The 17,500-nt window shown below is 42.5% G+C and overlaps 1 protein-coding gene across 1 annotated transcript in view; it reads right to left on the minus strand.

Moving 5' to 3' along the window:
* Positions 1-14,388, minus strand: part of LOC121707045 (complement component C8 beta chain-like) — a 33,527-nt gene extending 19,139 nt beyond the window's left edge. The window contains exons 1-2 of the mRNA XM_042089308.1: positions 14,190-14,388; positions 4,959-5,296 (exon numbers count right to left, since the gene is read on the minus strand). Of these exons, the coding sequence (XP_041945242.1) occupies positions 4,959-5,025 (67 nt within the window). The 5' untranslated portion in view covers positions 5,026-5,296; positions 14,190-14,388. The remainder of the gene's footprint in view (positions 1-4,958; positions 5,297-14,189) is intronic.
* Between the last annotated feature and the right edge of the window lie 3,112 nt (positions 14,389-17,500).

Consider the following 17,500-nt stretch of genomic DNA (forward strand, 5'->3'; position numbering starts at 1 on the left):
TGTGTGTGTTTGTGTGTGTTGGGGAGGGGATGCAGACAGGAGCGCTGGGGGTGGGAGGGGATCTGGGGGTGGGAGGGGATCTGGGGGTGGGGGGGGATCTGGGGGTGCTACTCTCACTTTTTTGTTTACACCTCCTGCTTATCCTCAGTAAATGCTGTCAGACGGTCAGACCACACAATAACACGCCCACCTGTCAACTCACAGTGCCACACACACGGACACAGACACAGAGAGAGAGAGAGAGAGAGAGAGAGAGAGAGAGAGAGAGAGAGAGAGAGAGAGAGAGAGAGAGAGAGAAAGAGATCATATAGTGTAGACATACATTTTTCAAAATGACTTTTTTTCCTGAGCACACTTTGCATTGTGCATTAAGTATGACAATAAAAACTAGGCCAGATGAGCTATATTAAAAGTCTCAGCAGGGAAACACTAGATTGGGAAAATAATTTCTAAAATGTCTGCCAGTGAGCTCCAAGTATGTAGAGTATATCATGGGGACTGCTCTAATCTGGCTCTCAGTAGCATCTGTACACTGGACTGCAGTATGAGTCAGTAAAGCAGAGCAGAATTAGAATGCAGGGGCTCTCTCTGTGTGCGCACCTACTGAAAGAATGATGGAGCTCCAATTAGAGTGTTTCAGATTTTTCTATGCAAAACAAAGGGTCTGACGTGAAACGGAGCTACAAAGGCACTCAGCTTTCTGAAATCTTTTGTTAAATGCTGACATAAATGAGAGATGAGGCATCTCTGTAATGACCGTGGATGACTGTGGTCCAAGTGTTGGAACATATTCCTCTGCGAGGTGCATGACTCACACAGCAGCCGTGGGTAGGCCAATCTTGCCCATCAGAATAATTCAAACCTTCTGGCTGTGGCCCTAGAACAATTTTCTTTTTTCATCACGTAAGTGCAGAAAATTGACAAAATGTCATTCTTTCAGAAAATGCCTCACTCTGCCAACACTAAAAGAATAAAAATGTCACCTTCATAATGCTCTGTAAAATCAACACACTTACTGTAATGGCACAGTATTTTAAAGCAGCACAAAACGGCTCGGCAACCTCTCTTGAGCTTGATGAGCGAATATATAAAAAAAACATTGATGAAGAAAATAACTGCCTGTCCAGATCTGCAGAAATAAAAACCTGTTTGTAAGGGACGAGCCCTTAGGCTCGGCACTGCGGGCTTTGACACGCTCAGGGGTCAGATCACGGTGAGTGCACTGCGTTTGGGAAAGTGATGAGCTGCGGGCAAGGCTGGGGCACGTAGGCATGCAAGACGAAGCTTGTTTTAGCCCAAGCTCAACCACATCCTCGTAAAATAAGGAGGAGATTTAAGGTAAGTCCGAGGCTTCCACGCTCAATCACACATGCGCAGTCTGAAGAGGGGCGAAGAGAACTCCAGCCAGGCAGATGGCTCAGGCATGGAAATGATGGCCGCCATGCCAAATACACAGGTTCCACGGCCGAAAGTTCTTAGTTGTAACACTGAATCTGTTAGCGTGCAGTTTGTGTGAAATGAGGTAAATGTATACTGTGCCCACTGCCTGCCTAAATGTGGGCACAAGGACGGGACAGATGGCACCAGATGGGTGGTATTGAGAGGCCCTCCAGACACAACTAATTTGGCATTGGGCAATTTTGAACCCTGAACCTGCAATAGATTATGAGCAATTATTTTGGGGTTCATTTTTTTCTATGAAGTGACTGGAAGCAATTAGCGGAGTTTGGGTTTGCAAAGTAACAGTTAAGAGCCAGCCATGCATTTTCCATCCAATAATATGCTTGCACGATATCTGTCTCCCTGCGTGCCTTTAGAAGACAGTGAAAGGTGAAGAGATGTCCTTGTCCATGTGTAGGCGTTTTATGTGATTGGAGATCTGTAGGTGTGTGGTCCGTCCCATTAAGCATTAGTGATTGCTCTTTTAAACTGCCCCAGGCTGGAGAGCTACTTCTACTTTCTTATGAAATCAAAAGGCATGAAGAGGGCAAATCTGTTTCAGCCATCTGCTCCTTGCATGTGTGGTGTGTGTGTGTGTGTGTGTGTGTGTGTGTGTGTGTGTGTGTGTGTGTGTGTGTGTGTGTGTGTGTGTGTGTGTGTGTGTGTGTGCGCGTGCATGCGTGTGTGTGTGTTTTAGCACAACTCTCAGGAAGCTTTTAAAATCACCAGACAGACACATGATAAAAATGGACAAACACTTGGAAACTCCTGCTGCTGTTATTTTGGAAAACATTAACATAAACATGATCCACAGACATGCAGAGTCCTCCCACTGATCTCTGGAGGGAAATATAAACAGACAAACAAAATACTGGCAACAGATCTGCACAGGCATATAAAATAAGACATAGTCTTGACAAATAACATAGACATCAACATATATATATATATATATATATATATATATATGTTGATGTCTATGTTATTTGTCAAGACTATATATATATATATATATATATATATATATATATATATATATATATATACAATATTGCACATATACAACATGTATAAGACTTAAAATAATGGGGTAAGCTGTTAGCCCCAATAGCTAAATAAAAGAGTAGCAAATAAATGTTCATTCTGTGCCATTGTTAATGAGGGAGACCAGCATGCAACCTATGCTACTTGGAGGTAGAATGCACTACCAGAGGCCACTCAAGGAAAGCTAAAGAAGAGACAACTCACTCAACCTGACAAGCTACTCAATGCCTTATAAGGTGATGCATCAAGAATGCATCAAGCTCGTAAAAGGTCTTGGAGTAGGGTTGTTCTGCATCTCTTTGAATCGCCTGCTGCAGTAACAGGTCTGCTTCCCCATCCTTACACACACACACACACACACACACACACACACACACAGACACACACACACACACACACAAACACTACACCCACCCGCCCACACACACACACACACACACACACACACACACACACACACACACGCATACATGCACATACATGCACACACGCGTACACACACACACACACGAGCACACACATATATTTAACACGAATCGATGGGCTCCCCTCCAGCTGTGCAATTTATTGGAAGAATCAGATGACGGCAATGAAATAGCCACACAGGCCTTGGCCTCGGGAGCTGTTTGTGACTGGAATTCAGATTTACCGTGTAGTAAAGGGTGCTTACTCATTAGGACATAGAGGCGGAAGAGAGGGGAGGATGGGGGGAAAGGAGGAGGTGGAGGAGGAGAGTAGAGGTATTTGTTGAGCGAACGACTCTTTTTCAATCTCCCTTGTTCTTTCTCTCTCTCTCTCTCTCTCTCTCTCTCTCTCTCACACACACACATACCCCCACACTCAAACACACATACATGCATGCATGCATGCACGCAGTCACGCACACAGACACATACACACACATGCACGCAGTCGATTCAATTCCATCTCACTCTTGACATGATTCTTGGAATGGCAATACTTCTCCTGCCCTAAAGCATTACATCACTACTGCTGTATGCAACAGGGTGAGGAGAAAGGTTGTGTGTGTGTGTGTGTGTGTGTCTGTCATCTGTCTGTGTGTATGTGTGTGTCTGTGTGTGTGTGTGTGTCTGTATGTATGTGTGTGTATGTTTGTTTGTGTGTGTGTGTGTGTGTGTCTGTCTGTGTGTGTCTGTGTGTGTGAGTGTTTGTGTGTGTGCGTGTGTGCATCTGTGTGTGTGTGTGTGTGTGTGTGTGTGTGTGTATGGAGGGGAGGTAGGCTGAGGTTCAACACGTCGAGATGGCACAGGACAGACAGATTATGTTCTCTCTCTCTCCCCCCACTCCAGCACCTCTGAGTCTGACATGCCCCTCTGTTCCCCCGGCGATGGGGAAGTGTGTGTCTGCACCTGCCCCAGTGTGCTGCTGCTGAAGGAGACGTATGAGCTCAACATCATCACTAGCGGAGAGGGCTTTATCACCACCGGTAAACGAGAGCCCCGGCCATTTTCCGTTTTGCTGCGTTAAGCTGCCAGCCTACGCGGGTGGACTCTGGAATGGTATCAAATGTAAAAGGCGACTGGGAATCCCTGAGCTGCCTGTGCGACTAGGGAGCTACACATTTGGATGAAATGCAGCAACACACCGCAGAGGGCTCGACTGCAGTGTGTGTGTGTTTGTGTGTGTGTGAGAGAGAGAGAGAGAGAGATAGAGAGAGAGAGAGAGAGAGATAGAGAGATAGAGAGAGAGAGAGATAGAGAGAGAGAAACCACTGCAACCTGCAAATGCTGCAAAGGATTATTTGCCCCCTCTGGATGAGTAATTGCAGCACAAAACATTTCAGGAAGCCTTCATCCCTCCTCCACTGCCTCCGTTTTCCACATCAATCGCTCTTCTCTTTCTCTCTTCCTCTCTCCCCCTCTCCCACCTCTCCCTTCTCTCAGCATCACGTTTCCCCCTTTTTTCTTCCTCTCCTCTCCCTGAGCAGCCCTCCCTGACAAAACTGGCCTCATTCTGACAGTTATTAAGTAGCGTGCTGTTGAAATCCTATTACGGCCGAATCAGCCTCTCCCAGTTAGATACAGCGGATTGCCAAAGCTTCCTACAGACACACAGAGAGAGAGAGAGAGAGACCCTAGATGTCTTCCAGGGGGAAGAAAGCTGCAGAGGAACAACACTGACACCAATGTGTGTGTACCGAATATGTCACAGCCAAAGAAGACCTGCAACCTCTTGAGTAATGCAATTGACTTGAACACTGAAGAGTTTGTGGGACACTTGTTCAGTCTTGGTTGTGTGTTTGCTGTTCTCTGTGAGTGTGCGTCTGCCATTTTGCTTGTTTTACTGTGCAGTGTGTGTGTATATGTGTGTGATAGAGTGAGAGAGAGAGAGAGAGAGAGAGACAGACAGACAGACAGATAGAAAGTGTGGGTATGTGTGTGTGTACAGTATGTGTGTATGTGTGTGTGTTTGTTTGTGTGTATGTATGTGAGTGTATGTGTGTCGTTCAGTACCTCTCCTCCGAGACTCCTTTCTCACGCTGGTTTTGCCACCTGGTGTAACTTCTGCCTCTGTTGACATCCTCCTGAGTCCTTCGTGCTTTCAGTAGCGGGTCCAGCATGGGGTACTCCTCTAGTGTTCAACTTCCACTGTCGGGTAGTCAGTTATCCTTTGTTACATGTCCATGTCAAGCTATGGCAGTAGTCTTTTAGAACAGGTCCACTCTGTGTTGTTCAAGGCAGGCTGGGTACTCCCCCCCTTCTCTCAAACTAATTCATTCTTTGTGCTGAAGAGCCAGTGTCCTATTCTTGGTCACTTGTGGGGACTGCATCATTCTGTCTTGTTTGAGAACCTGCTGGGGAAAAATATAAACATGTTATTCTATACTTCAGTCCACAGAATATGTCACTGTTAAAGGGTGATGTTTGTTGTTACATTTCCCTCAGGATAAATTAAGTATCTATCTATCTATCTATCTATCTATCTATCTATCTATCTATCTATCTATCTGTCTTGTTCTGACTGTTGTTTTATTTGTGATCTAGTTTTGAATTTCACTGTAAAAAAACATCATTCATCAAGGATGGGTTAATAGAAAACTTCTGGCAACACAAAATGTAAATGGCAGAACCCACTAAGCTTCATGCTCATGAACTGGGCACTGCTGCCACAGAGATAGGCCAGAGCTGCCAAGCTGGCACCAGTGCTGACATAGCCCTCAGTGTTTATACAGGAAGGACTTCATTAATACTCAGCAGCACTGGTTCGTGGCTGCGAGGAACAGGAGACAGTGTACCTTGTGTCTCAGATATGAAAAACAACACAATAAACAAATACTATTTAAATCTTCCCATTCCAACGTTTAATTGTCACAATAGCTCAACCAGAGAGGAACATTTTGCTCCATGTCATGTTGACATCATGTCTGCCACCACTTAACATATGAAGAATGCGTCAGATCCTGCCAGTGCAGTCCAAACTCATTAGGTAGTGAGGGATGTCCAACCGCACACCTCCATTCCATAGGCCGAGTAGGACGCCTCCCTGACTCCCCTCCACAGAGAGAACACCACTGTAATGTAATTTTCATTAACATGGGGCAAAGCACGCCTCATTGTGTTAGTCGGAAGAGTGATTCGATGTGATGTGTGACTGCTCTTCAAACCGTTGCTAACTAGGTCAGTGGAGGCTCTCAATCTGCTCTCTGTTTCAACAGCTCACAATGTCTCCTCTGATCTGGGTCAGAGTTAACGAGCATCTCTCACCCCGCAAGTTTTCGCCCTCTCCTGAGCCACCGCTGTCAGTCTGGCAGAGCTGCAAGGTAACATGTAATGATTAGCTATTTACTCATTAAAACACATATCCGTCTCAGAGAGAGAGAGAGAGAGAGAGAGAGTGAGAGAGAGAGAGAGCGTCCAAGCTGTCGACTTTAACACGCACCTCTCTCCCCCTATGTAAAAACTAAAACATAATCAGGAAAACCTTTGGCATAGTACAAAGGTTAAGCACACAGATCAGTCCTATGCCTGTGAACATCTCAGTTTTGTCAGATTAGAGAGCTTCTCCACACAGGCAAGCGAAACACGATAAAATATGACAGCCCTTATTCTCCTTACACGAGGGAGATTGCTGGCAGAATAAGAGCACAGTTAGAACACTACACATTCACGGCAGTCAGTGGCCTACTTTACAACGAGGGACCCAAGGGAGATTACTGTAGGTAGACTCTATGTTCTGTCAAAGAAAATCCAATGTGAGAGACAGGAAGACAGGATGAAACGTTTGGAATCATTTGCACAAAGATCATTTTGTTTGATGTGAAGCCAGCTTTCCCACACAATATGCCTCTATTTGTAACACACCAGACCAGTAACCTCCAGTGTTTATTAAATGAGGAACGCTATTTGTAAACTGGCAAAAACGAATTAATCTCTAAACATCTTTTCAGAAGGTATGAGTGTTACAACTGGAGGGTACGCATGAGGGAATTCCATGTGGCAGCAAATCTCAGAGGAGCTCTTCAATTTTCAATTAGGCTGGTGTCTGTAGGATTTACAAACATCTTAGATTCTCATGAAATATAAACGAGTTTAAGTTTAAGTTAAAGTGATTATTCCTCCATATTGATACGATAACCAACTCAGACTGAGTTGTGTGTGGGAACAAAAGGAAATGATGAGATGAGAGCCGTGTGTGGTGCATGTGAGAGAGAGGAGAGGTGAGCGTTGAGCCGGCTGAGTCCTGGTGCTATGTGCAGCAGCCCTCACCGTGCCCTGAGGGTAGGACACTTGTAGGAACCATTCAGTGTTACACCACCACGCCGCATGTCTTTGTTACCAATACACCTGGAACTTCCAGAAGGGACAGCGCTGTCAAAACAAAAGCCACTGCATTGTCCCAAAATACCGCTACTGCTTTGCCTGGTGTCACAGCTGGTCTGGTCTGCCTGGTGCTCTGTGTTGTTCTGCTGTGTGTGGCTCACTGGGAGAAGCATGATGTGGAAAATGAACAAGGTGAGCACATAGCAACCACCATTAGCATCTGAAGTAGTCAGAAGTATTCATTCATTCCATGCACCACAGGTTACCAATCACTGTACAAAGAGGTATGCCAAGCTGTGAGTGCAAGCAAAACGAGTCACAAATTACAGGTTAAATGATTTGGTGTGTGAATTCATTATATTATTCTAAACATGTCAAGATGAATACAGGTGGTGGTATTCCTGAACTGATACCCCTCAAACCCCGTACAATGAATGTGAAAGGAAAGATGGTCCTTACGTTATTTTACATCTAGTAGACATGTTAGTTCTCTTGTCAGATAGCCAGATCTGTCAGTTGATGTGAGTTCTGTGTAATTACTGGTCAAGTGGGATGACTATGTGTGGACAATGTGTAGGGTAACTGTTACTGCAGGGTATCGAGATGTAGAAGGTGTTTGTCGAAAGGTGTGGTATTGTCGAAAGGTGTGGTATTGTTGTCAGAGTGGTTTTCCTTACTGTAATGTCATAATGAAATTAGGGCAAATGTAACATATTTTGTTTAAACTTCTTGAAAGAAAGGGATTCGACTATGATCACTTTCTAGTTTTTTATAAACCAGCTATTTAATCACATATTATAATAATCCAGTCTATTCTAGTGTTGTCAACCAATTTTTGTCATAACACAACTTAATGTAAAACATATTTGCACACACTGACTTTCTCCAGCAGAGAAATAAGGTCTCATTACTTCAGGTTCAGTTGCTGCAGCTGGTAAATTAAATGAGAAGAAAAGCACCATTGCTTCGCTTCACATATTTGCTGCATCGGCAGTGGACCCTTCATCAGAATGAGAGGAAAATGTTCTGAATTCTGCCATATCTGCAGAGACCCCTGAGAGAATGTCTGCATTCGGGAATGACGTCAAAAAGTTCTCCTGCAGCATGCAAAAGCCCCTTTTGACTATTGATTTCACAATACCAACACGAAAACACCAAACTCCTTTACTATACAGCTATGAAAACACTGCCAACGACTGAGTCAAGATAGGGCTAAAAATAATAGGCAAAATTACATAAGCCCTGTGTGAAATGATTCTTTGTGGCACTTATATACACCACCGCTGTTGTTATTGCATCTAATTATTTGATTAATGGCAGCTCTCCCACTGAGTGTGAATGCCAGGCACTTGCAGGCATAGGGACACTGGACCAAGGTCAGAGAACAGCATTATGCTAATGAGGCCAAGTCTGCTCCTACTCTCTCTCCCTCTCCCTCTCTCTCTCTCTCTCTCTCTCATCACCCAGCTCCCCTGAGGTGCCTTCAGTTCACCGCTGATTGGATCTGCTTTTGTTTTCACTCTGTTTATTCGCACTGCTGAAATAGTGTGTCGAAACAGACCACTTAACCGCGTTTTGTTGGAGAGGATTGGGTACGGTCCAAAGGAGAGGCCCTACAGCAGACCAGATTCTTCACAGCTCGTTCCAAAAAGTCCCTCTCTTGCTCCTTTCTCTCTTTCTGTGTTTTTTCTCACTCCTCTCAATCGATACATACATTAACTCCTATATTCATCGAAGGCATCATTTTGTATAGAAAAAAAGAGGATAATAAAGTGACAGTTTAATAGCTAACCTCAGCTAGCCTCATAGCACCGGTAGAGGAAATGAAAATATACATTCCTAAATACAGTAAAGTATACTTTATTGTCTTGGGCTTCACGATCACTGCATCACACATACACAGCTCATACATAGGCATTTAAAAAACAACAGTTACACATACAGATCCACACCACCACAGTTACAAAACAAACAACAAAAAAACAACTCAGTCAGAGCTGCACACTGGATAACATATAGGTAGCCAGCTACCTATCATTGAGCATCTTTATGGCAGTTGGGATAAAGGAGTTTTTGTATTTATTTAATCTGCAGTTTAGTACTCTAAAGCGTCTACCTGAGGGTAGGAGGGCAAACTCCTCGTACAGGATGTGTGTGGGGTCTTCTACAATTTTCAGTGCCTCCCTGAGGATTGATTTTTCATAGAGTGCCTGCATGTAGCCCTGGTCTGTCTGGATGACCTACAATCTTCAGGGCAGTTTTGACCAGACGCCCCAACTTGGACCTTAACTGAACTGCCAGATTGCCATACCAGGTCTGCATGCCATACTGTATCACACTCTCTAAGATCATCTGGAAAAAATAAAAACAAGAGCCCGCTACTGACACCAAACAGCCTCAAACTTCTCAGAAAATGCATCCTCTGCTGGAGCTTAGAAAAGAGACTTTCTATATGGACATGGCCATGTGAGTGAGCAGTCCATAAAAACACCAAGGTATTTATATGAAGAGACCTGACTTATGGGAGTGTTATGGATGCACACTGGACTTGATTCAGAAACTGCTCTAAGGTCAAAGATAATTTTCTCAGTCTTCTTTACATTCACAACTAGATGGTGAGCATCACACCAATCTACAAACTGCTTGATAAATGCATACAGAAAGCACCATTTGTAATCATATTGCATAGAACATACCGAACCCCAATTATTTAACCCATGAGGAGCTAACACAATGTTTCCTGATGTGTTTACTTTGCTCTTTTTTTTTATTTAAATGTTCAAATGTAGGGCATGCATACATATATTATGATCTCTGGTCTGACAGAACTGACAGAGCCATCCCAAAATCAAACTGCCATGCTGTCCATCACGCTTAACACGGGAGTGTGTGGCCCTCCAGACTGGCCGAGGGCTATCGGACACGTGGAGTGACAGAGGGGGAAGTGAGAAGCGGCTGCCAGGTCCGAGTGCGCTCTTCACAATGAGACACACTGATAAATGTCACAGCCCGGTGGAAGCTAATCATGCTGCTAACAGAGCTTTATCCATTTGTTTTGTGTCTGCTTTGCAAACACCTCTACGGTTTTCTCAGCATGACTGTACAATGGATTTGAGGTGAAATTGACATCGACATGATTTCTTGATATCTTGTGTTGCAGAGAATTATTAAAACACACTGTTCATCTTGAAGCTAGAATTGTTCATGTTTCACTGGAAACAAGGTGCACTCCACATTACAACTGTGTTAAAAACATTACTTCTCAATGATTACATAATTTGAATTTATATAAATGATTTCTATTCAATTTGCATTTATGCTCAGTGATTACTTTTCAACTTTTTACTTTCATTTCTGTATGGATCCATGCTTCAAGGCCTAACTTGCTACTGACAGTTTATTATACTCTTTCAGTGGTGAGACAAATGTCACAGTCTTATGAAGTCAAAGAACAATTCTGATTTTATTGGGGGGTTGCATTGATAGGGGTACATATGATGGTTAGATCCCATAGCACAAAACAGCCCCATGGCCTAATTCAACACTATGTTATCAAGTAATAAATTTAGAGCATGGAACTGCAAATGCAATAATTGAAAGAGTCGTTGTTGTAAAGACGAGCCCCATCTTTACATATAGCTTCAAATTTGTTCCCTTGTTCAGGCTCCACACCCACAAAGCCCCCAGCATTGTCAAATCTCGGAGGTTTATGGGATAGCAATCCTCTTGAGACCAGAGGACCTCGAGGGCGTTGATGAATGTGCCTACTTAAGCAAGTGCAAAAAGTCAACCGACAATGCAATGAATAATTTCAGCGGCTAACCTTTATCTGGGCCCGCTTCGCCGCTACGGGCTAAAGTGCACATGGATTTGTGTTGCATTCGTCCCCAAGGGCTCACTGACTTTTGAACCTTGAATTGAATTCTAATTTCAATTTTAGTGCTTTTACAGAATGTTAATTAGCATTTGACCAAATCTATGGTGCACACATACAGAATCACAAAAGTGGCAATTTCGGTGTTATTTGATAACTTTGCCTAGAGCTTTATATGGTTTAAATTGAATTAAATTTAAATATAATTAGGTAGAAGAAATCATTCAGATGCATATGAACTGTCATGCAATGCACATGTGAAATTAATAAAATGATCTGTAAACTGTAGTTTATATGGTCTGTCAACTGGGTTACGGGTCTGGTTATGGTAAACTGGGTCTAGTTCAAATGCATATGTGCAGTGCACATTGTTATTTTCTCAACTTAGCAGAACTACTTCCTGCATGTTTGAAATCTAATGCTACAAGAGAATGAGCTGGGATCAACCTGATATACAATCTATGACTATGTTCTATTCCATAGTATGTGGTTCAATTAAGTGACAGAATTGCTGTGTCTCATACTGGATCAGCTTCCTGTGGACTGGGGGCATTCATATGGCTCCATCTATCCAAGCCAACACACAGAGATGGCCAAACCTCAGAACGGGAGCAGGGAGCCTACTTTGGAGTTCTCACTAAGACTCTGATGTAGCTAAGTGAGCAATGGTCGCAGCAATTTCTCTCAGCCCTACTTTCATACTGAGTCTGTACCGGTTGGTTTTAATACAAGGTAGAAGAATTGTAATCAGTATGTGCCACTAGGTACTGTTTTTGTTCAATAAGTCAGTGAGGAACATATTGCCATGGGGCAATTGTGACAGTGAGTGATTCTTCTTATTTTCACCCAAATGTGGTCCTATTGCAACTTCAAAGAAACAGAGTAAAACTACATCACAAAATGGCATTACTTCACTGGATATGTACTCAATATCATATTCAGCCTTTCATTGATACAAATTTAACGTGGAAACAAGGCTGAGAAAATAATAATCTAATAGTGCAGCTGATAGTTGTCTTTGGGCATCTGCTTAGCTCTCTGTGAACTGTCTGAGGTGCATTGTGTGGGTGGTGCATCCACATGCACCAGAGAAGATCCATACCATACTTCCTCAGAGCTAGCATTCACTCTAGACCTGCAGTAACAAAACCTGACTAATACAGTCAAGCCTATAAGGACGTTCCCATGCTGGAGGGACATGGGGCCCAGAAAGCTTCAGGATCATAGATAGATAGATAGATACTTTATTGATCCCCAAGGGGAAATTCAAGTTCTCAGTAGCATACAGACATCACACACAACATTCACTAACAGCAGAAAAAGTAATAAAAGTATACTATATAATATAAAAAACACAACTAAGCAATAAGGACAGTAGAAGATAAAGAATATACTGAAAAACAAAGTATACTAAATAAAACTAAATCTAAATCAAGTCTAAATCAGTATCCACATATCCAGTATCCACAAAACTCTCCTTCAAGTATGACAACAAATGTTCAAATGGCTTGCATAATTTACCAACTGTTTAAAAAAACCAACCAAGCACAACCAGATGCTTTGCATGGCCTAATCAGTGTGAATGAGGGGCTGGCGCTGAGGTCAGTGGTACACTGGTCTGAAAACCACAGAGCCTCGTCACAGTTGGAGTTACATAAGATGACGGAGCCACCAGTAACAGAGGCCCATTTGACAGAGGTCAGAGGTCATCTTGAAGATCTTACTATTGGACACCACTTATGGGATATTCGCACACTTATAACAGGACATTATTAGGCTACATTTCATTTGAAATCACAAAGCAATGTGAAGAGTATTTTGCTGCTCTCAGTAACACAAATTAGATAAGCTTACGGCACAGGTTTTGTAGGCTTGATGAATATGAACTTATGTGGTTTTGCACATTTGCAGAGCCTAATGATGGGTGCTGTCAAAATAGATTTAGGAACAGTAACACATTGCATGCTTTACTCATACATTAACATATTATATGGAAAAAGAATCTAGCCTACTTGTTGCATAAAATCTCACTGTCCCTTGTATGGAGGTATAAATCAATCTAATCAGTAACTGCTAAGTAACATCATTACTGTGCATGTCAAAATTGCTCAGGCCAATTTAATGCATATTTCATAAATAGATAGATGCACATATTTCCTCTAAATAGCATCAAATGCAATAGAAAGAGAATGATCTGACTATTCAAAGAAGGCTCCTCGTGGACATCAGAACGAGTGTCTAGTCTTGCTTTGATTAGACCATACCATGAAATCAGTTACTGTACATGAAGCCTTATCACATGTAAATCCCCCAAAGAGATCTAGTGCCTTCTAGAGGCTTTCTTTAACTGCATCTCTTTCAGTGACATCTATTTTCATCCACCTTTCAGTGGTGGAACAGATCATAAAGAGCTGAGAATTTCAGAAATTAATACTTATTAACAATATTCAATAAAACAGTCAGTGATCCATTCGGGTGAACTCGAATCTAACGACATCACAATGGTTAGAGAGGCGAATATATTCCTGTTTCTGATGCTACCTCTGACTCCAGCCTGCAGTGATCACGACAGAGCAGAGAGCCGGTAAGACGTGTGTCATAGCCTGTGAATCTGAGTAGACTAAGTAATAGATGAATTTCCTTTGGACCTCTCCTTTTGACATAACCTCCTGCATGAGCCTTACAACTACCATGATGGCAATACAATTTATTCATATTTCTCACATTTTAAATGGGTCTGGAGAAGACGTGCTCGTGTTTTGATTGGGAAACTAAGATGATATAGTCAATAAAATGCAGAAATAATTATACTATAGATACATTCACGATATGCAGCACCTTAAAAACATGTGTAGCCAATATGTAGGCAGTGCCAAACGGCAATGTCCTCATTAACCGCACATTACATAATTAAGACCAACATAAAATTATTCCATTACCCAAAATTCGTGACATCAATAAAATGACTGGAAAACAAGATTCAAACACAGGTTTCATTCACCAAACTATATAAATTTGCTTCCACACCTGTAAGATATGGGACTGCTCACCTTTTTTGTAATGGTGACCGATGCACACTGTACAGTCCAAAATATCATGCGTAAATCCATGTTTGGTCTCTCCGTATAAATCTTCTAGTAATTCCATATCCTTTGCATTGCTACGTTCCACAGACCAACTGTTTCTTTTTAATCCAGACCTACATATCTGACAGAATCCAGGACCTTCTCTCTCACGGAAGTCTCACAGCGCTTTAGTGCTGAAGTTGCCTAGTTACCCCTCTCTCATTCAAGGTGGATGGAACCCCGTCCCCAGTAGCCAATCGCATTGGGAGATTAAGTATTTCTCAGCTCCTTCTATCTGGTTTGAAGCGAAAATGAGGAGAGTGGGCGGGGGGAGATGTAGACCCATGACAGAAAAAAAAAATTAAAATGCACAGAGGATAATGTGGACGGGCGATACGTTTGGAGTAAGATGAACGTGGGGGGAAGGGAAAGGGGGATTAGATTCAAAGCAAAATAGGGGGCAACGGACACAACAGTTGTTGTCCACTCTTTCACGCCTGTTACTTCAATCACAAATGAAATGATGGGTGCCCACTGTGCTGATGACGGTTGATGAGTCAGTGTCCGTGGGACAATGTTACTGTTCATGTGAGAGTCTCCTGATTAATTAGAAAACAAGTCTTTATTTTACTGGGATGTCATGCTATACGTAATACATCGCGTGTTGTGCTAAACTGTCAAACATGCCATAATGCTGTCAGATACAGCAGTGTTCATCAAGGAAGAGGTGCCTCCTATTAACTCAAGAGCTACATTAATATAATAACAACTATTTTTTATTAGATAACATGTAGGCCTACATGAGTGCCAAACAATTAGAAAGTTAAAAATGAACTTGCTGTGGAGGCTGTGTGAAAAAAATTCGGACTGGATGTCAAATCACAATAGGCTGATAAGAGGGAAGCCATGTTCTTGATGGTGGATGTATCTCTATTCACTGTTTGTGGTGGGATTAAGTCTGACCTCTTCATGACTTCATGAATAGACCCCCTGATACGTTAGTATAAAACGTTAGTATAAACTGCACTCTGCTAGGGCCATATTTGTTATTGTGAAACACAGGATTGAAATGCTGTATTTACCATGATGTGTTTAATGGAAGTGATGAAGTCTCTCTGCCCCTTAAGGAGAGCATTCTCTGTCAAAGCACCGACACACTCTGAATGTCATTGGACATGTGTGGCAAACCAGCTGCTAATGTCAACCATTTACAAATCCGAAAACTTCCCCCAACCATGGGACGGGAAGTACACCTCAGGATAAACACTGAATCATAGGGCTGGGTGAATGTGTTTGTTGTGTGATGCGTCTGTCGCTCTGTGTAGATCTCAAGTGTCTAGTCTGTGAGCTCTGTGACAGTGCCCTGCCACAGACAGGGTGATTGACATGTGGCCCGCTGGCTTATGGAGCAGTAATCTGGGAGCCCCTGCAGATGGACGTGATCCCTGTTGTCTGCCGTCTCCCACAGCAATCTCCATGTTTCACACACATGCACTTTGTTTATTGGCGGCAGCGGTTTTAATCTCCCCTCCTCTCCTCTCCTCTCCTCTCCCCACCCCCATTTTGGTGTAAGCCCCTATACCTACCCCACCCCAGTCTCCATCACGTAGATGCACCCATGCTGTCCATTAGAACAAAAAACATTAAATGGGTCTTGAGCTCAAGCTCAAACAATATGGCCTGCCACAGCACAATTAATCCTGCTTAAACATGGTGCATCACGTCATCTTGTTGTCATGTTATTTTACAATTGTTTTGAACATTATCACAAAAATTTCATAATATTCTACGGATGTCAATAAAAGGCTTTTTACATTCAGTATGTCTCTGATCTATTACATATATGTCTCTGATCTATTAAATATATGTCATATTCATGGACCTTTTGTTCTAAGAGATTTACATTAAGTGCACAGTAAGAGTCAATAAAACAAGTAATCTAGTCAAAGCAATAAATAAATAAATAAATAATAATAATCAACTGAATTATTTAATCCAATGATAGTCAAAAGAACACTAAATAGACATGCTTCATTCTTGTCAAATATAATGTTCAGGGGCTCCTTCACATTCTAAATTTCAGATTTTGTTGTAAAATCATTGGGACTACCTTGACTAGTCAAATCTATACACTTACTTGCTATGAATACAGAGCTGCTTTTATCAATCAATAGCTGTGATTGAATAGCCTAGAAATCTAGACGCACCCTTGCGGCAGCAAATTAATTTGCTCAGCCTGTACGTCTAATATCAAACCATAGGGATTTCTATTGGCTGACGCCGTGGACGTCATCCAATCACAGCGCTCTATTTTGTTAGAGAGTCTTAAGGCTTAATAACGACAGTCCTGCGACGGTGAACAAGGAAGGTGGCTATGGTGAATGAAGAGCGGTTGTTTGAATCGGCGTTGGCGTCTTTGGAGGAGTTGGACTTTCTTTGAAAGTTGAGCAACACAATGCACTTAAGTCATTCCTTTCGAAGAAGGATGTAGCCTATTTGCCGTTTTGCCGACCGGATACGGATATGGTCATAGCGCTGGCCTATTGCATGCCTAGGCAGTTTGAAAGACAATTCTCTGCCCGCCCCTTGGATTAAGCGAGGTGAATGGGTCGATTCCAGACTATATATCAATGATATAGGATGGCCCGCCAGGCTAGTGATTGAAGTCTGTGTTTTCTTTATCTGAATTTGGTGTTTGGTCTGCCTGGCTGTTTGTTTTGTAAATTAATATTAAACATCTGTAAATAAACACTAACATCTCTAACTGGGATAGTAGGAACTCAGCATCAGTGAATTTGTTATCATCTGATTCCAGACAAACTGATGTACTGAGCCACCCCTATAGTGAGTGCGCCTCTCTGCTCCTTTGTGAGAAACTTGCCAACGCTTTCTCCATTCTGCCTGGACTGTCAATGCAGCACCATTTGGGCGGCCGGCCACATCAATTGCGCTCATCACAAAAAGAGTTCATTTCCAATGATTAATGACGCCTTCTTTGTGAAGCATCTGGAACGACCTGTGAACAGATTGTGAGGAGTGAAGTCCCGGTTTGCTGAAAATTTGCTCACAATTGACTGTTTTCATCAGGTCTTCAAGTAATCACATCTGAATTACAATTAAACTGACCGTAACACTCTCGGTTTTTGCCTTCAACTGTGTGAATGACCATTTATTGTCATGGCCCTGTTCTGACTGACATTGATGGATAGGGCTTGACCTCTGGCTTGGACCAGTTTAGAATTCTGCTCATGCCCAGATCCAATTTTAAGGCCAAAACAGGCAAACAGGGTCTATAT

This window comes from Alosa sapidissima, chromosome 1 (assembly GCF_018492685.1).
Source record: "Alosa sapidissima isolate fAloSap1 chromosome 1, fAloSap1.pri, whole genome shotgun sequence".
In the NCBI taxonomy this organism is placed as follows: Eukaryota; Metazoa; Chordata; class Actinopteri; order Clupeiformes; family Clupeidae; genus Alosa; species Alosa sapidissima.